The sequence below is a fragment of the Lathamus discolor genome, chromosome 3 (assembly GCF_037157495.1).
Source record: "Lathamus discolor isolate bLatDis1 chromosome 3, bLatDis1.hap1, whole genome shotgun sequence".
NCBI lineage: Eukaryota > Metazoa > Chordata > Aves > Psittaciformes > Psittacidae > Lathamus > Lathamus discolor.
The window spans coordinates 27,210,415-27,232,550 of NC_088886.1; the positions used below are offsets into that span (position 1 = coordinate 27,210,415).

General features: G+C 44.3%; 1 protein-coding gene across 7 annotated transcripts in view; it reads right to left on the reverse strand.

Moving 5' to 3' along the window:
• Window positions 1-22,136, reverse strand: part of IL1RAP (interleukin 1 receptor accessory protein) — a 51,550-nt gene that overhangs the window by 16,015 nt on the left and 13,399 nt on the right. For 3 of the 7 annotated variants that reach the window (XM_065674255.1, XM_065674254.1, XM_065674261.1), the window contains exons 2-8: window positions 19,672-19,739; window positions 6,660-6,945; window positions 5,712-5,901; window positions 3,743-3,908; window positions 2,691-2,762; window positions 1,424-1,553; window positions 267-415 (exon numbers count right to left, since the gene is read on the reverse strand). In XM_065674255.1, the coding sequence (XP_065530327.1) occupies window positions 267-415; window positions 1,424-1,553; window positions 2,691-2,762; window positions 3,743-3,908; window positions 5,712-5,901; window positions 6,660-6,945; window positions 19,672-19,738 (1,060 nt within the window). In that variant the 5' untranslated portion in view covers window position 19,739. Of the gene's footprint in view, window positions 1-266; window positions 416-1,423; window positions 1,554-2,690; window positions 2,763-3,742; window positions 3,909-5,711; window positions 5,902-6,659; window positions 6,946-16,302; window positions 16,435-19,671; window positions 19,743-22,136 lie in introns of those variants that run through there. The other 4 variants (XM_065674258.1, XM_065674256.1, XM_065674259.1 and 1 more) reach the window with 3 other exon arrangements.

Genomic DNA, 22,136 nt, shown 5'->3' on the forward strand with positions numbered 1-22,136 from the left:
GGATGAAACAGGTCTATCCACCCCTCTCTCTTCCCAGGCACTTGACTGTGACAGGGTATATGTGACACGCATCCTTGGCTCCCTGCCTCCAAGAAGCGGTGCAGTAGGACAGCAGTAAGACAGCAGCGCATACAGAACAGTGTGTTGGGGAAAAAGGCCTCATGGAATTGTTTGTTTCCCTGCTGTTTTGCAAGGTAAGGCTCAAGGTAGGACCAACAGCTTCTGAGTATGCCTCATTTCACACCCATGCTCTGCACGTATTTTACCTTTTATGCGCACTATGGCCTGGCTATGGTCCTCGCCTTTGGCGTTTCTGGCATAACAAGTATAATTCCGTTTCAAGTCCTCTGGTGTGGCTTTTGCAACTGTTAGAGTCCTTATGATAGTTTTGTCTTCAAAATCTCTAGTAATTTCACTGTAAGAGAAAAACTAGAGCATTACATATGTGAAAGTCCAGCATGCTCTTAGTGACAAACACTCCTTTCCCTCAGGTAACCCAATTTTTTCTCTCAAAAACAAAAAACAAACAAACAAAAAAAATAAACCCAAAAACCAAAATAACAAACAAACCACCTAAACTGATACTTATGAATCGATACACACTTCAGATTTTAACAGAGCTGGGGCTGTTTCTTTATCTGATTTGCCTTAATATTTGTTTTGCCCCTCACTTTTCTCATTGCAGCTGTGTCATGTTGCATTCTAGAGAAAGGAATTTCTTGCTTGCAAAGCAACAAGATCTTGTGAACTCAGGATTTAGAGCCCACATCACATTCCCTGGGCAATCCTGGATGAGTCAGTTTGTGTCTCTCTGCCTGAATTGCTCATCTGCAAGATGGTGATAATAGTATTTACTTTTGCCTTTCCTTTTTCTACATAGGTTTGCAAACCTATTGGTGCAAAACCTGCCATCCATGTGTAATTCAGCACACAGCAAATGGGATTCTGAACTTCATATGAGTTCTTCATATAAATGAATCCCTATTCCTTCTAATCAATACTATCTATAATACTACATTTCTGTTTTCAGCATCTGTTTTTTGAAACCTTTTTGTAATTAAAGCTATTTGGGAACATTTCTCTAAATAAAATAGTTTATGCTCCTGTTTTAGCAGTTCCACAATAGCACATGCTGTTGGCACCACTACCAAGACCTGGACAAGGAATGATGTGAATTGGTAAACGAAGTTCCCTCAAATTCTCCTGTAAGACAAGACATCATCCAGGTCTGCAGGCCTCCTCCCTGGAGCTCCTGGTTCATCATGGCATGGAGCAAGTTCAGGGGTTTCTGATTAACAGGGAATTCAGGGACACCACACTCACTTGCAAGGGAAAATGGGACTGTCACATGTCTGTGTCCACTCCCCTCTTCAGGACCCAAGAGAGGTTTAGATACAAATGAAGGCTCACATTACTGTGTTACCTTTGCGTGACTTTTATCTTCGGGTCCGTGATGTCACCTGTGTTTTTCCCATCTATGGTCCACCACACCTCAGTCCGGGATTCCTTCAGGAAGGTGAAGAAGACCTCACAGGACAGAACAAGGTCATCTCCTGGGAAGAAAGGAAAACAGTGCGATATTGCAAAGCAGGAACAGCATCAAGCTGGCTTTAGTGGTTTCCAGTGGTCCTACCATCCTGAGCTCTGCTCCCTTTATAAGGGTATGAGGGCAGCATCCACCTTCAGACATCTGATAAATCAACATGTACACGGTGTTAAACTGTTATGACAGACAAATAAATATGAGAAAATATCCTGCCTTCTCAAGTGTGTTACAAATTACTTGACAGCACCAAGTGACACATCTGAAGGGAGGTGCTCCATGCTAACCACTTCCTTCGAAAGGCAGGCAGTGTTAATCGTCCCCACTGCACATGAGACAGATGCCATAAAGCAAAGGATCCAGCTCCACAAAAGCATTTTGGTATGGGAACACTTGCTCAGCCATTTAACTTTCCTTCAAGACCAGGCTTGGGAGCATGAATATCTTTGTGATCAGCCCGCAAGTGATTTGATCTTACAGAATGACTACAGAAGAAGTCTGACCTTCTAAGCCAAAAAAGTCATGCTTCAAAGTGAAGACTGCTGTTAATCATCATTGGCACCACATTTATTACAGCAGTGTAACAGGACACAATCCATTCAATATAGAGAATTGCTCCAAAGAGCTATCAGTATAAACTGACGGGGTGGGGGAACTGGTGTGGTACCCCATTACACAACGCTGTGAGGCCAGCAAAAGGAGAGCTGTTATTAATTAGGAAGTAATTGGCCGAAAAGGGAGAGGAGATGAGCAAGATGTGGCCAGGATGCTGGAGCCACTGTGGGACTGAATGAGGGAGGACTGGAGCAAAGCACAGCCAGGAACAGGGCTGAGACGTGCTCCCACAGGAATTTCTTTAAGCAGCTGAGGATCCCCATTTCATCCAACTCCAAAGCTGCAGTTCTGCATCTAAATGGCTGTTTATTTATTCTTGCAAAAATAAACTTTTAAAGCTTTCCTATTCTGGCACTGAGAACTGGCACCCCACCCTGTCGGGCATCTTTGTGGCAGTTCATGTGACTGCAAAGTAAAAGCACTGGGGATGCAGCGGAAGGAGAGAGCTTCTGTGCCTGGCTGGGTCTTCCCATCCTGTCCCAGCAGGCAGGCTGCCAGAGCAGCAGCAGAAGGCAGCAAGCATCGAATTTACCTGCTTCCACTTCGTAGACAACTTTCTCATTTGGAGAGACGAATTGTGGTGGCAAAGCCTTGTTTGGAGATCCTGCAGGAGAGAACAGAGAGCCCTCCATGGGGAACCAGACCTCATGAGAACCTGATGTCCTTGCAGCCTAACTCATGACGCCCTTGCACCCCACTCCATGTGATCCACTTCAGCCTGTGATACCATCCTGCTGCAGAGTTCTGTGCAAAGAGAAATCAATCCTAGTCCCCAAATTTGGCCAGACCCAGATTTTGAGGCTCTGCCAAATTATAGGTAAGTCTATATACAAGTTTTTGTGCCTTTGACATCAGAAGAGCTCCATACCCATCTCATCTCCCACTCAACATCTCCCATAAGGCACAACCTGTATCAGTTTCTTTTTACTGGTGCTTCTGAAAAACAGAAAAAAAGCATCACTTCCTGTTGCAAGTATTTAATTTGGCTGTTAAAGGAGCAGTTGCCATGGGACTCAGCAGGTGCTCTACTGTTCCCTATGTTTTTAAGTTCTGTCTACAATTCCCTGGCAGGTTGGCTGAGCCCTTGTGCCTGGAATGGATCTGTCCAGACACTGGGCTGGGTAACTGGAGCCCTGCCTGGCCAATTTACAGTCTCAGCCTCGGCACACAAAGCTTGGGGATTCCAAGAAAACCAAGGCAAATTAGCTATAATGGGACAATCTCACAAATAATGATGAGAAAAGGGCACTGGCGACAAAAACTGAGCAAGAATGCCTGGGTTACGTATTCATATGCCAGCAGAGGATATCCCTGGCCATCTCATGGGCTGTGTCTCACCAAGCTAAGCCTGGCCACAAGCTGTGTCACTTGGGGCTTTAGATATGGTGGTGCGTAGGACCTCCAGAGCAACATGTTTTGGGCAGTAACACAAGGCTGACCCCAGCAAGCAAAAATATACCAGGTCAGTTGGGTAACGCAGATTGAGCACAACTACAAAGGGATCCTGTGACAGATTCTTCCAGCTGTTTTCACCACTTCTGCAATTATCCACCTGCATTTTACACATTATAAAATCATTCTTACCCACCACCTTCATGTTTATGGTTCTGGTGAGATTATAGGTTCTTCCGTGGTCCTTGAATGTCACAATACAAGTGTAATTCCCTCTATACGCACTGCGGACAATGCCAATGACAAGCCTGGGCCCTCGAGGGTATCGCTCATTGAAGCCATCTACCAAGTTGCAGTTCTGGAGTCAGACAGAAAAACACTTGAGTTTTGGGATCCAAAAGTAAATATATTGGCTTAAACACTACTATAAAGATATTTTTAAAACTATGAATATGATACTTGGGATTGTGTTGTAGGTCAGACCTAAATACTTAGGCATGTTGGAATACACACGGGTATTCACATTGAAAATGAGGTGAAGAAACAGATGAGCCTAATAGTTTTATTCCACCTCAAATACAGACAATTTCATGAAAGACAGATCTCTGATCCAGAAGTACATTTGCAGTCAAGGTGAGCACCTAAGCAGAATGAAAGTAAGAAAAGAGAGGAAGAAAATGATGATGTATTCACAAATGGATACTAAGACTAAAGGACATGTCCCCTGTTGATGTCAGTCTTTCAGGACTAATCAAGCTACTCTGACTGACTTTAGCTGAGGATGAGGCCCCAAAATTGGCACCTGGCAAATGAGAATCTGTAGCACCAAAAGTTTAATAACTCTTCTCTTTCTGTCAGGTGAGGCAGGAAACCTCTGCCAAATACCAAGCTAGAGATCTCTTTTCAGAAGGGATTACGTAGATGACATCTTGATTGTCATAAAACCCAAAGATGTGCATATTTTATAAGAGATTATTTCTGAATGGTACATTTCTAAATCAGATACATCCTAATGGGGCAGTTTAAGACAGGGGTCATATACCATTTTTAATGATTTTTATTAGGCATGGGATGACTTGCTGCCTGAAAAATTACTTCCTTGGGGCTTTTTGTTTCATCCTGCTAATTGACTGCTGAGATATGAATTTCAATGAATGGGACAAGTAAAGGATTTCAACTATTGGAGTGAAACTGCTCCACTTGGATACAAAAATAACTTTTTCCTGAAAGGTTTTAGAGTTATTTTTATTCTTTTGGGGTGGTTGGGTTTTTTTGTTTGGTTGGTCTGCTGTGTTTTGTTGTTGGTTTTGTTTGTTCAGCATTTTATATGGTTTTTGTGTGTGTGTGTGTGTTTTGTTGGGTTTTTTTAAATCAGCAGATATACCAGTTGTCAACATCCTTTATAAATAAATCCACTCATAAAGAAACTTCTATCTAGAATTCCAGAAGCTCTTTAAGAGTGGATAAAGAATTCAGACCCATAAACCTCTCCCTGCACATCCCCTGAGAATTCTTATTCTCTCTTGACCAAAGGCATCCACCTTGAGAAAAACACTGAAGTCAAAATTTAATAACATCGAGCAGTGATTCTTTAGGCAAGAGTCTGAGGATGATTGGAGACAGCCTAATTACCAGAGCAGTATGGAGGGTGGGCCAGGAATTACTCCATCTTCAGAAAAGAGCTGTGCTGAATTGTGTCAAATAAGCACCTATGGTCCTTGCAGCAGCCTGATGTACAAACTTCATTTCTTGACCTTGGAAATGTTGAAATTTTGGAAAGGATGCTATTTTTACTAGTTTTGTTTTTTTTTTTTTACAGAGGTGGGAATATGAATCACAGTGTCCTTTACAGGTATAGTGACTGGCTCATACAACAGGTTAAGTATACTGCTCACAGCTGAACTGAAGTTTCTAAATTCCTGCTATTCTCCACTTATGCATGCTGGTCGAAAAGGTTTCAGTGATAGCTCTCAACTCCCATCCAAGAGCAGTTTTACTCTTGAACTCAGTAGAAAAAAGGACTTCTTAAAATTACAAAAGCTTCGTTAACATCTTTGTCACTGTGGAGGCTCTAAAACTTAGCTCTATAATTCTCATGACAGCCATTGCTTTTTCAGGTACAACACTGCATTCCCCAACTGACCAAATAAGTCTTTCTTACCAAGTACCACTTGACAGTTGGTGTTACACTAGCAGGGTAAAACCCATCGATGTCTGGACATATGATCTCAGTGGTATGCCCCAAGTAGAGCATCTCCTCAACGGGTTTTATTGAATGGCTCACACAAGAGTGTTGGTCTTTCGGAACAACCTCCAAGGGAAATGCAACTTTGCTGCAGTAGGTTGTATTTCTAAGGACAGAGAACAGTAGGGCTGACGATTAGCTAAAATTTGTTTACTCCTATAGTAGTTCAATGAAATAAAAATCGCATCTGCAATAATGAGTATCATAGCGCTGATAAGGTATATGCAACTTCAGTTGACTCATTTATATATGGGAAAAAACTCCATCAGAGATGGCCACACAGCTCAGAATAGCCTATAAAGATGACTAAGAAGCAAAATGCCCTCCCCTGCTGGTAAAGCAGATAATAAGGTCAAAGACACAATGAACAAGAGACAACGTGAGGAAGATCAAAAAGAGCTCTTGTGCTCAACTGCATAGCAGATGCTATGTTCGTTTTGTACCACACTTAGAGACACTTAATTTCCTAGAAGTCTGAATCTCATAAATCTTAGCCAAATTAGCATGCAGTCAAAACATTACCCCTGCATCTGAAGCTATTTTTACTCTAGACATACAGATCACTTCTTAATGGCGAGTGCCTGTGGAATTTGCCATGAGCTCAGCAATAATATTTTCATGGACTCTTGCAGCTAGCAAGGAGAGGCATGCTCATTAGTGTCTGCAAAGCTCCAAGCATTATTACAAAGTAAATTGGCTCAACACTGAGCGGTCTCATAATTGTAACATTCTTTCCCCATTAATGCTTTTGTAAATGGTCTTCTCCTTACAGAAAGATCTGGTGCTAACAGCATAATTTTCCTGCTTCCATGAAAGTCCTTCAGTTACTCTGGAGACTTACAGAAGCTGCACTGTACAACCTACCTGAGCATGCATGTATAATTCCCAGTGTCATTGAGAAGAGCAGGCCAGAACCAAAGGGTGTCTTTCTCCTTACTGATGTGATTGTCTGGGAGACGAAAATTAATGGGCTCCTCCAGATCCCGGTCCTGTGCAATCCTGTACCAGATCAGGGTTAAGCCTGCAGAATGGGCTGTGCTGTAGTTGTACTTTAAGAAGGTCTCAAAAAGTGGGCATTTGATCTTGGCAGGTTCCCCTTCATAAATCTGGATTTGCTTCATGGTGTCCACACCCCAGTCATCACAGCGTTCTGCAGCCAGAAAGAAGAAGGTAACTTAGCCTGCAAGTATGCAGGAGAAAATAAGTTCTGCTCATGTTCCCTACACTCCTTGGTCCTGTCCCCATTAAAATCAGAGGCAAAAACATAGTGTTTTCCGTGGAAGCAAACTATAGTTTTATAAAGGAGAGCAAGAATTCTATATCAATTTCTAGAGAACCTGCAAACTTCTGCTTTCATTTGTACACATTTTACATTTCTTCCAAGCTATTTATCTCCCATTAGGACAATAGGATATGATATTCCTGCATAACACCAGGCTTCCTAGAGAGCTCCAAGAAAATTCAACCCTCAAATTTTGTGTGGGAAGATAAAATCTGGATGAAAACACTGCTAGAGGTGCATGTGCAGCCACACACAGTGACAAGGAAGATAGAGATAGAGGTGTTTAAATAAGAGATTAAAAAAAAAACCAAAGCAAACATCAACCCTCCCTTAGAGCTATAGACTATTGACACTGCAAGCAGCAGCTGGACTGTGGGTTCTGGGAAGTGAGGACTGTCTTTGCTGTGGCAGATTCATGCGTCACCTGTGCAGAGGCATAATAACACAAAGAGTACAAGCAGTAATAATTGACGCAGAGTGACTGTTTACAGTGAAGTTGGGGAAGGAAGGCTGAGGAGCAGAACAGACAGTATGGAAGAGGTGGCAGCAGCAGCACGTTCTCTTGGGGATCCCTGGGCAGCTCCCAGGCACAATCCCCAAGTACAGTCAACAGACGCAGTGTGACTCAAGGCACACTCAGGCTGACACAGAAACTGGGCTGTGTGAAAAAAGCTATGCAGTACCTTGCGCTTTCTTCTTTTTATTATTATTTTTTCTTGTCATTATGTCGTGGTTTAAACCAATCCACACAGGTCGTCCACTCACCCCCCCACCCCCCCCCCCCCGACCCTCCCCACTCCCGGAGGGATGGGGAGGAGAATCAGGAGAATGTAACTCCCACGGGTTGAGATAAGAACAGCCCAGTAACTAAGGAATAACACAAATCACTACTGCTACCACCAATGATAATATTGATAAGAGAAAATAACAAGAGAATACGATACCACCGCCGAAGGAGTTCGACCCCCCCGAAGAGAGAGAGCCCGCCCTTCCGGGGTAACTCCCAGTTACCTCTCCGGGCATGACGTGCTGTGGTATGGAATACCTCTTTGGCTAGTTTGGGTCAGGTGTCCTGTCTCTGCTTCCTCCCGGCCTCCCTCGTCCCCGGCAGAGCATGAGACTCACAGAGTCCTTGGCCAGAATAAACATTACTTATCAACAATTAAAACCAATCGGTGTTATCAGCTCTCTGCCCAGGCTGGAAGTCAAAACACAGAGCTTGCACCAGTTACTAAGAAGGAGCAAAACGGCTCCTGGTAAACCCAGGACACATTAGTGAATAGTTTCAGTACAAAGAGAACAGTCAAAACCTTCCTTCCAAGTGCTCCTTTCCACTCCATTCCTCCTACCATCAAAATGCCCAGTCATGAAGGGACTTGGTGCAAGCAAAGCATGGTACCAGCATGTCAGCAAATGTAAGAGCAACCTGCATTTCCAGTGCCAGCTGAGACACACAGAGAAGCCACTGTCACTGCATCTTCTGTCTCCCCACACTGACAAGGCAGAGTGTGGCACAAAACACTTCCCAGCACATCTCTTGTAGTTGCTGGGTGGCATTAGCTAGGGCAGCCTGATGTCCAAGAGCCCAAAATGAGTTGAACAGGAGAAGGGTATACTGCCTGCAGCAGTCCCCAGGAGCAGTGTCTCAGCATATCACAGCACACCAGAGGCAACAGTGCAAAGCCTCTCCAGTCTGCAGATATTAAAACACTCAGACACAGAGGAAAACCAGCATACAATATGTTCTTTGAGCCCAGTTCTTCTGACCTGACTTTGCAGGCCCAAAGCAGGATTTCTGGCATTTTATCTTTCTTAAGTAGACAGTGGGATGTAGCTTGGCCCTGAACTCATACTTAATTAGAAAAAGCAAAGAAGTAAACCTTTGAGAAAACAGGCCAACAGCACTTAAAGGCAGCAACGCTAAATCCTGTGGTTCAGCAATACTCAGTCACACTGAGGAGGAATCTGAGCCGTTAAGAATAAAAAGGTTTTCTGTTGGATTTACACATAAATGCAAACACAAACTGTACTGCTCCTCCTGTGCTATGCCAAACACCCATATGAGAGTGCTGCTTCTGGAGGAAGAGAATGAACTGGGCTAGAAAGAGACAGCGAAGCTACACAGAGTACAAGTACTTGCTAGCAGGAACCCCAATCCAAATGACTGGAGAGTGTCATCACTTGTCATCTAAGAAACATACAGATCCTTCTTTCAAGACTGCATCATCCAGTACAGTTGCTAGCACAGCCAGCACCAAGGCTCATCTTGAAAGACCAAACCACTATTGGAAGCCTTACACCACGGGAAGGCACATAGATACCAGTCAGCACCATGGTCAAGGCCCACTGGAACAAGTATGCAGCTTTAGGCTGGTGGGGTCAAATTCCCATGGAGGGATAAATGAGACAAATGAGCCTACCAGACACTACTTGCTATTTGCATGGTAAAACATGGATTATTATTCATGGCCGGTGGGGTCACTATTTTTATTATTATTTGTTTAATAAAGAAAGGCTTTTCCTCTGGAAGAGCAGACCTGGGACTGTAAATCAGGACATCTGGGTTCTCTTCCCACCACCTGACTTTGCAGTCTCCTCTTGGGCTGCATAAAGGTGAACTGTCTTTATTACTTCAAATGGCAGGACTGAAGTGGAAGAAAATTCTTCTGTAATAAAACATTGCGGTACTGAAATTCTTGGAGTCAAAATCAATTAAATTTGCCATCATAAACAGCTCTTGCATTTTGCAACAGCTCATAAATCAGCACTAAAACTACTTACCCATTCTACCTGAATGAGTTATTGAAAATAAATAAAACTATTTAATTTTTTTCTTCCTAGATTAACCAGAAGCAATGTATGGATTTTGTCTTCTTGACCAGGGAAGAGATAACTGCTACTGTTTTTTCACTATAAGAGCTGTACCTGGAGATTTTGTATCAGAGCTGGCTAATTCACCTGCCTTCAGGAACACTGTCACACTGAACAGCTAGTCCTAAGGCTCCCTATGTATGACCTGTCTTGGGGTGCTGCGTGCTCTGAGATGAACCCCAAACACAGTACATAACCATGCTATGTAATGAGCAGCTACACTGCAGGAGAAGCCATGCAGCTTGAGATCACAGGCTGTGCTTGCCACCCTGCTGGCAAAGACTCCTCTAGGCTTCCAGGGAAAAGCCAGCCCAGCATGGCTTTGAGGGCTCAAGGATCAAAGCCACAACCCATTGCTCACAGCAGAGATGACAGAAATGCCACAGGCCTGAGTGAGACCTCCTTTATGCATAAAACACTGAGGACAGAAGTTGTGGTGCTTCACACAACTTCCCTCCTCCCCATGCCACGGGGGTGTCTTATGCATGAGATAGGTGGGCTCTGCCTGACACAGCATGTGAGGGGACTTCAGGACATCACTCACACACACCTTTGTGAACCTCTTCCTCCTTGGCTGTGATGTGGCTCTTGTCACTGTGCCCTTTCAATGCAGACCCCATCAGCTAGATCAAGCCAAGACAGCCAGCTGCACTCCCCATGTGTGTGTAAAGCAGAAGGGATGCTCACATTATTATTGCTATAACTTTATTTGCATCCAACAGCTCCCTGCAACATTTTTGTGCTATATCCACTATTTTAACCTTTACTGGGTGTTCAGAGCCTATTTGCTGCTAACAGCGACTCGGACATCAGTCTAAACTGGAGATAACCTGAAAAAGTGGCATGACTTCACAGTGAACCTCACTGTCATAAAGCAACTCCAACTATAAAAAAAAAGGTACACATGTATCTTGATATATCATGACTCCAGCAACAGTATTTGAGGAAGCATTGCAGAAAGAAGATTTAAGGACTTAGTTCTAATTGTGAGAAACAGCAGTAACTTTTGCTGTGTCCATTTGCACCAAGTCACACTTGTTTTCACTGGCTAAGCCTAGGAAGTGAATTTCTTCTCTTGAAATGTTTCCTTCACAAAACAGCTGCTGGAGTTTAGAGCAGCTTCTGAATAAATTGAGTGGAATCAGTATTCATGCTCTGACTTCAGAGGTTCAGCAATAAATGGAAACCACCGAAGAGATGAGAAGCTATATGCAACTCCATTGTCCCTTCCATGCTGCAGCAAATGGAACACCACACATAACCGAAGTATACAATAAAAATCTCTAAAAATCCACCATCCCACAAATGCACCTTCCTAGAAATGCTTCTGCAAAACACTTTGAAATAATCCATCTTTTTTCTCATAACAAAGGAGGTGCACTGTAAATGCCTCAATTGACCCCTCTTACTGCTACTCTGTAATCACACAGCAAGGCAATCTGTGACCCGTAATACCTACCCATGACTGACAATGCAGGAAAAAGGCAGGAACCTGTCTTGTTTCTAGAGCCCTACTTAGGAAAAGGGAATATACATGCTGGAGAGAGGGTGCATGGTAGAAGGAAGCACCCACCTCCAGCACTGGAAGAGAAAGCAAGAGAAAGCACAGACAGAAAGGTCAGGGTAAGGATGCCCATCTTGAGTTCGTGTGCCTTGAGATAAAGATACAAGGGGGCTGCTGCCCTATTGCTCCTCCTTGATGAACACTGGGAACTAAGCGGAGTGGCAAAGTTAACTCCAAATGTCTTCAGTGCTTGGACTGTATGTTGCAATCTGTTTACAGGGATATTTTCTACTGATACAAGGGACAGAAACATCTTCTGAATAGAAATAGGTCTGTCTCATTTCTGAATCTGGTGCTGCAATGCCCTTAAGCACCAGGTATCCTAAAACAGACTCCTCAGAAGCCAAAGCAAGCTGAAGAAAGTGGCTTGTCTAGATGTAAAGTAGAAAATTAAATGAGAGGAAAGAAAAAAATAGCTATGTGTTTCAGTTGCATAAAGGTGAAACCAGGAACTTCTGGAAACCTTTCCAAACCTTTCACTCCTTGCACTGATTTACATCCTTTTGAAAGAGCTCTAAATACACACATCTGTAAAGCTCCTGAGATGCATCTGCAACACCCATTACAAACACCCACACAGCCAAAACAGAGATTAGATTGGTGCAATTATTTGCATTTTTCAAGAAGAGACAAACTGCTTAACCCATGGATCAAAAAAGAAAACCAGAGTAAGGCCACATCAAGAAATAACATTCCATTTTGTCAACAGTTTGGCATTTCTATGTAGTTATTTTAAATACCACCATTTAAAAGAAAAATAATATCTCAAGCACCAGAACTCTACCAGCTCCACACTGCCTCCAGCCCTTCCCTCCCCTGGGGCTACAAACAAAGGCTTCCCCTAGTTGAAATTTCCGTGAAGAAATAATAAAAAGCCATCCTTATGAGAAGCCATCTGTCATGCTGGCACAAATTATCCCACCATTTGCAAATTGATGTGCCCTTCTCTATTGCCTCTAATTTTGGGAGGGGACCTGCCTTGCACACAGGCTGAGACTATGCAGTCACAGGAGGACACAAAGCCACCAACGCTGAAACTCAACTGTCGATGCTGGCTGAACGACACGGCAGACTCCTCTTCCTCATCCACTTTCAGCAGCAGCATCACATGGAGCTGCACAATCTCAACAGCTTCCTACTTTCTTCGGCCACCCCTGCTGCATTATCTTAAAGCAAAGCTGGTATGAGTCAGCCTCCACTCAGGGAGAGCAGACAGGCCAGTGGTTAGCTTGCCGCAAGAATCAGCATCAATAGGGCAGAAAAAGCTGGTCATACAAAGTGATTAAGTGAGAATTAATCATTACTACTTTAAAAAAAGAAAAATTCCCCCCACTGTCTTTCAAGCTCACAGCAGTCAGTGAGAAGGAAGGAGAGGAAGCCAGGCTGAATAGAGGTGTTGCACTGAGCATGGGAGGTACCATCTGTGGCCAGCAGCCACACGTAGATTCCCATTAATACCAGTTCCAGGAGCACCCACTCTTCCGCTGTGTCTGTGTTTTTGCTTTCACATATGAACCTTGCACAAGACCACCCTGTGCTCTGAGGCTGTGTACTTTACTCAGCAGAGCAGGGCAGTGGTTGCCATGAAGTCTGTATCCCATCTGACTGTACAACACAGCAAAGGGAGGGTAGCATGGAACGAAACAAATGAGAACATCTTTCCTGAACTGGGAGAAGAAGCACAGATGCAAATGCACTGAAATCGGTGTGAATGACAAAGAACTTGGGTTAGTCCTAGCCAAGATAAGCTAGCTCTCACTATTTGCTATCTCCACAGCAGCAACAGTGGTCAAAGAATGCTTAAAACTGGTTGTAGCCCATTGCTGCCTTGGAGGCTCAGTCTGGAAGCTGCATGAACTCTGCAGGAATTTATAATCTTACTTCCAGTGGAAATACATCAAAAAAACCATGTCATAGCCTCATTGCCTTCCTCCCAATACAGCAAGTAAATTGAAGTGGTCCTGGCACAAACCTCCTTGTGACCAGCTCTGACGTACAGCACACAGCCCAGTCCTATTCACGCGGCTCCGCTACAATGGCACTGGCAATGCAGTTTCACGCTTCTCCCAAGTCTCACCATATTCATCCTGTGTTGACACCGAGCTGTGATGCTCCCATGGAAGAGACCCACTAGCTGCTGTACCTGAGGTGAAGTGTCTGTCTCACTCTCTTCAACTGCTTTTGTCATTTAAATAGATAAAACAGCCGTGAAAGGAAGAAGGAAAAGGGCTTTCTGTTGCAGAACAGCTCATCATTTCCAAAAGCATTTACACACTGTGGTTGTTTAACTTCAGGTAATAAAAAGTCTAGTTTAAACAGGTGAGATGGTCTGCTTCTCTGCCAAATTCACAAAAACCAAGCTGACTGTGTAAACTTCTGTTGACTTCAGAAGCAGCAGCCAAGGCACAACATCCAAAAACGATGACTCGGTAATGGAACCCATGTCTCCTGACTCCAAGTTGCATTATCTAATGGAGCAAAGCCCGTAACATGAGAAGGGGTTGTTTGTGTTTTTTAAAACCCCACAGTGAGCTCCATGCCTTCACTCTTTATCTGTGTGTAAAACTGTTTACTGGATGTGGCACAGAGCATTTTGGTACCCTCCAGCAACTGGGCCAAAAAAACCAAATTATCTGTTTTTCTCTAGCAAGCCTGACATGTTTGCCTGGAGGTTGTTTGGGGTTTTTAGGTTGGGTTGTTTGTTTGTTTGTTGTTTTTTTTTTTGTTAAATTGAGATCAAAACAATGAAGGTAGGGGTAAAAACTGCTTCAAAGCCTGAAGGAGAAAAGGAGCAAATAGCTGCTTTCTATCCCACTTCACCGAGGAAACTGCTGCATGAAGCAAAGCAGAGCAGCACAGGAGGAGGAGAGGGACAGAAAACAGAGCAGCCCATTGCAAAATCATCTGTAGGAAAAGCAGCACAAAAAAGAGGTTCACCCGACTAGCACCAGCGCAGACCTGTTCTCAAGCTGGCAGAGCCTCTTCTGTGTGTCTAAGACATCACGATGGGACTTGAAAAGGTCCAGACTCAACTCTTGGCTCTGCCACAGGCTTGCTTAGTTAAACCCATGCAGACCAGTTATTGTACTTAGTCAGGATCTCTGTTGCCTGCTTTAAAATACAGTCAACAATTCTACACTGCCCACCACAAGCATCCGCAGGGATGTCAGCATACAAAAAACAAACAAATAAACAAACAAAAAAAAAACACCCAAAAAACAAAAAACAAAAACAAACAACAACAAAAAAAAAACACAAAAAAACAAAAACAAAAACCAAAAACAAAAAAAAAAAAACAAAAAAAACCCAACCAAACCCCAAATAAACAAACAAAAAAATACCCCAAGCACTGCAGGATTATCGGATGAGGGCAGGAACTGAAAAAACAGGACAAGCAGTAAAATGCCCCATAAGGGTCTACAAGCCTGCAAGCTTGGCAGCAATCACTTGTATGCAATAAAACATACGAGACTTGAGCACATGACTGTGCAGCAACAGGTGCAGCAACGAGATGTGATGGATAAGGAAGGTAGGAGACACACCCCCAGTGTCCCCTGACCCCCAGTTTGATACACACAGAGGAGCAAAAGCGACCATCCAATACCACATCAACAACATACTCAAAATTAGCTGCTTTCCTCCACACGTTTCTGCACTTCAGTGCAGTTGGGTCACATCATATTGATACCTGCTCAAAACTCACTTCTCACAGCCTATTTCCTCAGCTGCCAAGAAGCAGACATGAGGTCTTATCACCTTAGTGGGCACAATTCTGGCTGGCGCAGAGGGACGTTGGTGGCTGCAGTTACACATCTGCACCCAGGCCAACTCTGCTCTGCTGGTTTTATTGCCATCTGCTTCAGGGCTACGAGCCTTTCAGCACCCTCAGTGTTGAGTAACTTCATGCCCCAAGCACCATAAACTTCTGCAACCACAGTAACTCACAGGTGGGTAAGGATGGCTATGAAATAATGTCCTAAATTAGGACAGCAAGGACCTAAGATGGGAAGAACAGGAAGAAGTCAGGAAATCCCAGGAGAAGATGATGGGGGAGGGATTTAGTCTCTTCAGAAAACAATAATGCAGTTTTATCTATTTTCCTTTCTACTTTACACACTAAAATAAGCTTCTCAGGTTCTGGGGCTGTCACAAATCATAAGGAAAATAAGGCCACTGGAACCCCATCAGTAGAATAAGAGCTATATAGTAATAATCCTGAGGAGGTGTGCAGCGCTTTCCATCTTCAAAGTGTTTTACAGACAGTGCTTTTTTTAATCTGCACATTTCCCCTGGCCATAAGCAACTGCTCAGCCTCTATGCCAAGCACAAGACACACAGCTCAGATCGGCACTTGGGAGAGATGGCGCTGGCAGTAGCTCTGACCTCCAGAGCCAGACTTCAGTTTCTGACTCACTGCAGTCACAACTTTGCAGCTCCAGCCACCACCTGAATCCAGAAGCACTGGTGACATCCAGCACTCTGGAGCTGACTTCAATGGGGACAAAAGCAGTGTCCGAAAGCCTCTGGTACAGGGGAGTATAAGAGACATGCTTACAATCCAGCAAACAGCAGCAAAGCCTGAAATAAAATTCCCAGGACAGAGGCTCCTGGCTGCCATACAGACACTGCCTGCCATGCTGGGGTGTCACTCTGGGCAGAAGCTGGCCCCAGTCCCAGGCTCATCATACCAAACAGCCTGTCTGATAGCCCTCAAGGGAGCTGTCAGAGGAATTTCCTATGCAAACATGATTCTTCCTCCCACCAAAGCGCTATTTACGCACAGCAGTTACCTGTTCACACTAGGTGGGTCCTTCAGATAATCAGCATGAGGCTGCTCCTCCTCTCCTGGCAGCAATATCTCTCTGCTTTTCTAATTCCCCAAGACAATACTCTCCCCAGCACTCACCCTTCAAAAGCTGGAAGCTCTTACGCAAAGAGAGAGCAGCCTGGTTAGCAGAAAGAGAAAAATGGAACAAGGTGAACAACTACAGCTACATCTTCTATGTAAGTCAGTATCTAACATAGGCCAGCTTTATTTGGAAACAAGAAGATAACATTATAACATTATGTTTGTTTGTTTTTTTTTTTTTTTTTGTCTGACTGGTTTTTAATCTCTTTTAAGCCACTGTATGTTTATATGACCTCAGCAGTGTCAATGAAATAATTTGAAGACCAAAAGTGGATTCATCAGGTCTTGCTATCAGAACAGCTGGGTTGATTGAGCATCCTACAACACAAGTGCAGAGACCTAGGCTCTATTTTCCATCTTAAGGATGACTTAGCTGAAGGAAGGAAAGCAGAAGACCCCAAGTACCATTGCAAACAAAGTCCCAAAGGTCACAAGAAAGGAATTCAAACCCAGTCCCTGCAGATCATGTATATTCTCAAGACCAGAAAAGGTTTGGCCTTGCATATAACATGAGTGAGTAGCAAACTCCGGCACAAATTCAGTCTCAAGTCTCTTACTTTACACTACTCAGATCACATTTCTTTCCTCTTCCAGCTTGTGGCTCCCTTTCAGCAAATGATTTTGTTTCAGCACCAGCCTCCGTAGAGAGCAGAGCCCAAAGAACAGATGTTTACAGCCACAGTGCTGTTGGCAAAATCTGCAGGGGACAAATAAAGTTTGCAGATTTGTCTCTCCAGTAAGAGGAAATAGGGTGAAGTGCAATGCTAAAGTTTTCTGACACACTGCCAGGGAGACTGTCATAGTGGCTGAACTGGATGGAAAAGGCACCTGCATTATAGCTGGAGCAGTGCTGGTGTTTTACAGCTGAAATTTACTGAGTGTTGGCTCCTCATCCCCTCTGTAAGCTCTGAGAGCTTGAGACTCAGCCAAACCTGTTACCTTTGGCTTGGGTGGTCCCTGGCCAGTGCTGCTGATCATGCTGCTGCCCTGGGCAGGGCTGCAGGGTCAGGCAGGAAAAGGGACAGCAAACCATGACAGGTCTCCTGCCCCTGGCTCCGGCCTTCCCCAGTCCCCTGCTAGCCTGGGCTGAAGAGACAATTGCTCCTGACAATACAGTATTAGATGTCTATAATAACAAATCACAGAAAAAGACACAGCTGAAATGACAAATCCCGACCAAGTTACACATCTTAACTATCCCAGGAGCCAGGTTCCCTAGTGAGAGCTCCACATATCCATTGCCTCACGCATTGTCAAGAGGTCACTGGGGCATCTACAGACTGCGTACATTCACTCCAAATAACCTCTGTTCTGCTTCTTACACCTTCACTCCCTGCTTCAAGAAGAAAAAGCAAGTTATGTTACAGGTGCTATAACATTATCAGAGCATGTCCAGTCTTCCACACAGCTCTATATTTACAACTTTGCAAGGGTGAAATGAGCTCCAGTTGCATTTTGGTGCCAGTCTCAGGAAACCCTGCAGTGTAACAGAGGGCTGCACAGACGGTTGCCTCTCCATCCAAGTACAAACCAGCCATCCAAGTCTGTCATGAATAACAAAAGACGTTTTGACAGTCCAAAGTGGTTTATGATGTCCATGGAACAAAAAAGGAGCTCTGAACTGAAAAGTGGGTCTGTTGCCCATAGACCTGCAGAAATGAAATACATACACTAGAGTGGATTTGCAGAAGAAATGTACTTTAACTCATCACATGTCCCATGTGCCACACTTTGACACTTTACTTTCTTGGGGCACTCTACAAGGTCTCTAACCATAGAGAAGGACTCTGCTAAAGGATATTTTAAAAGCATAAAACACCTCACAGAAATGCATAGAGAGTTCTGTCTGATCAGTTGGCACAAGCCAGTGCGACCCCAACACCAGAGTTCCCTTTTCACAGCTCCCTGCTGACACACTCAGCTTTTAGAGTTGCTCTAACATTTCCCGGGCAATCCTGATTCAATTGCACCTACCTCCCATTGCTGAAGAAGTCCAAGATGACTGAAAGTGGGGTGTTGTAACACTGCCTCAGCAGGAGGAGGATATTGCGTTGGTGGAGAGCAGAACAGCACATCCAGAGACACACGCAAAGCAGGGATTTTCCCAGTGATTAACGGCAAGAACTCCTGCTACCTAGGGCTTAGTGAAGGAGACCTGGTCTTTGCTGCTTCCCCATTGCTCATCACTTCCACCAGGCCCCTTTCAGACAGGATGGGACATCCCCTACTGAACGCTACAGCCTACTGTGAATGCGTTGGGCATTCCACAGCCCTTGGGCATTCTGCAGCCCTTGGGCAACAAAAGGAGAAAAGACTCCCAGGCTTGAGCCTCTGCAATGAGTCCTGCACTGAGATGAACCTTGCTGAAGTGCATGTTGTGAATCTGGCCCAAATATTCAGCGTGGTCCAAGAGATAATGATACAAGAGCTGTTCATCTGCTCAGGGTATTAAAACAGCTTGTTTGCCAGCACTGCAGAGGGGCAAAGGCTCATGGGGGAACTTGTCAATCCCCTGCACAGCCCTTATTTCTGGACATTTCCCCCTATAAAGCCTGTGTCTGTTCTTTCCTCCCTCCCCCTTTCCACTCGCCTCCTGCAAATCATGCTGTCTCTTTCCACCCCCAAATAGGAAGTCCAGAGCAGAGACATGCACAATCTGCCTCTTTACAAGAGCTGGGCTGAACGTGTGCCAGAAGAGCTGCAAGCATGACAACATATTTCCTGTCAGGAAAGTGACTCAGTGAGATGGGTATGAGAGCTCCTCTTATGAGAAGTTTCTCTCTCCCTTTGCATGGCTGAGGCATGAGTCAGAATCAAGAGCTGGAATCTCAGTCCCCTCCAGATCCAAGCAGGAATAGCAGAGTTCAGGTTCAAGCCCAGGTCCTGTTTGCAACTCAGTGACAAAGCAGCACCACGTGCTAAGCCCTTGTTTCACCCCTCACAGAAGGGGAATAACAACACTGACCAAGTGGGCAGCTTGCATTTGCAAAGTACTTCTAAGTTGAGGAGGCACTTACTGCTACTTGGTAGTGTACCCATTTACACCATACTTCTATAGGTGAGCATTATACAAAACCCACACAGAATTAACATCATGTTCATGCATTTTGCTGAAGTGTTTTATACATGAACATTTAATCCAGGAATATTTTAAATGCTAAAATATCACTGTAGCCAGTTTTCTTTCTCTGGCCTCAGATCAGCTCTTCCCATGATAAGAGAGCAGACCCACTGCATGCCAGATCCTTACCAGAACCACTGCCAAGGGTGACCATCCACAGCCAGAGCACAACCAGCATGACACTGACCATCTTCATCCTGCTGAGACAAAGCACACAGTGTCAAATAACCAGAACCTCTATTATTTCACCACTGCAGACAGTTTTTTGAGTGCATCTTTACTCCTCCACCCAGTAATCCTTAATTCTGGTATGTTCTTTTTGTATTTCATTAATATTCCTTAAGAACAGCGTCTGTATGGCAGTGTCACTCTGCCTGCAGGCAGCTGCGTGAGCTCTACAGTCCTGGCAGGCGGTGGATCTGAAAAGAACCAGTTAATTGACTCAAGTCTCCGGAATAGTCTATATCCACGAGCACAAGGAGTAAGGTAGATACTTGTGGGCTAGAAATCCAAAGCTTTTACTTCGAAAACACCAAGGTCCTTTGCCAAGACCTCATTCTGCTTGTTTCTGAGAAGGAGTGCAGAAACTATGCGCAATGGCAAATGGCAGGGCAGCTGAAGAACATTTGCACTGAACACATATCTGACACTTCGGCATGACAACCATGCTGGTACAGTCTGAATTTACTTCTGCTGCTGGGGACCTGCTGCCAGAGTCCTGACTGCTTCACCCCATACCTGCAGGCAGGACACGGCTCTTTCCAGGCAAACCCTCCTTCAAACAGCCACCTTACCGGAGTAAACAATCACCAGGTTTTTATGCTTTTTGGAAAAGATCTGAATAAAAGTTTGTACTTTCAAAGCGGCACTGATAGACAAACAACAATCTCAGACTCCTCTATTCCCACTACAGAGCACAGCTTTCTGAAATTCAGGATAAATGAACACTGCCAGAGTTTCACTCACCACCCACTCGGGTACCTGGCATTCAGCTCTCACAGCCATTCACACACTGGAATTAAGTTTTCCTGTGTTTCTAGGTTTTCCAAGATGCAACTTATAAGCCAGTAGTCATGAAAGCTGACATTTACTAGATGGTGTCATTAATGGGGTGAAGGTTGCATTTCATATTCCTGGATGCTGTCAGATCACAAAGGGAGTTAAAAGGTTAAAAGGCTGAACTTCATAAAAGCACCTTAGCTCTGCCCGGCAGATGCAGTAACGAGCATGGTGATAGTGTCAGGAGCACACTCATGATGCTGCTATACAGACTCATGAGAGAATCTGCTCCCTCAGGATGAGCTAAAACGGTGGGAAAAGAAGTAACAGAGCTCTCTTAATCATGTCCCTCATAAACCTGCCCATAACATATGCATTACATAGAAGGGCTTTGAGCATAAGCAGAGAGCACCTAAGATTGCAGAGATTAACAAGAATGGGAAATGTGAACTGCACTACTCAGAATCCAGCAGCGGATATTGAATCCTTCCTTTTCAATGCTTGCTTCTGAAAAGCCTTTGTATGATGCTTTCCCTCTGCTGGGCTCATCTCAAAGAGACAAAGGAAATCCGGAGCAAGCCTGTTCTTCTTTGCACAGGCCATGCAAAGGGCTGCAGACTGCCTCAGAAGCCATCAGCCTTCAGAAATGGGCAAGAAGCTAGGAAGAACACGAGTTTTCTTTCTGGGCTCCAGCTGAAAGGGCTGCTTGTCTCCTACCTCCTTCATCCAAACCAAAGTGCCAGCTGCTAACCAAACCTTTCTCTATTGCTATCTACAACCAGCTCTCAATATCACTGAAGAAGACTTCGTAGTGAGGTAATAAAATTTGTTTTGTTTTAGTACTCCTACACTCTGAAAATGCTGAAGATAGTTGTTTATGCCATCAGATTGGGTAGAGAGAACCAACACGCTGCACTTTGGGTAAGAATTTAGGAACTTTGGGGAGTTCAGATGCTAGAAGAGAGGGAGTGTAAACATAAAAATCCATCATGGTTCCCTCTCCATTTGTCATTAGATAAATGCATGGTATGTCCTAACTCACCCTTATTTTCCAGTGATTCTCTCCTGCATTTTGCACAAATCAGAGTGAATTCAGCCCTGAAGCAAGCAGGAACAACTACTGACTTTGGATGAGTTTCTCTCGATTAGAGCAAGGCCATTTATATGGCCCCAGGCCAAAATAAACTACTATGCTTTACCCTGTGATACATGAACTCTGCAGTCAGCTAATATTTACAGCCATTAACTATGCTCATAGGAATATGTTTCTCTCAACTGTCTCAAAGAGCCACAAGGCTTCTCTTCCCATGAGCAAGGTATCCAAGAGTTCCATGTTTTGCCTGCTAGTAGGAATATTCTTGTTTCTTGCTCTACCCAGCTATAAAATCAAAAGCCCTAAACAGTGTGATTCACTTCTGGTTCATTCCAGGCTCTCCAGAGATGTTGCCAGTGGAGCTAGACAGGCACAGAACCTGTCAGGTTACAGCAATTTCTGTTATAGGAATGGGACTCAGCTGACCACAGCTATACAAAATACAAGGGGCCATGGAAGGCATGCTGCACAGAGTCAAGGGCTAGTCAAGGGCTGGTCAAGG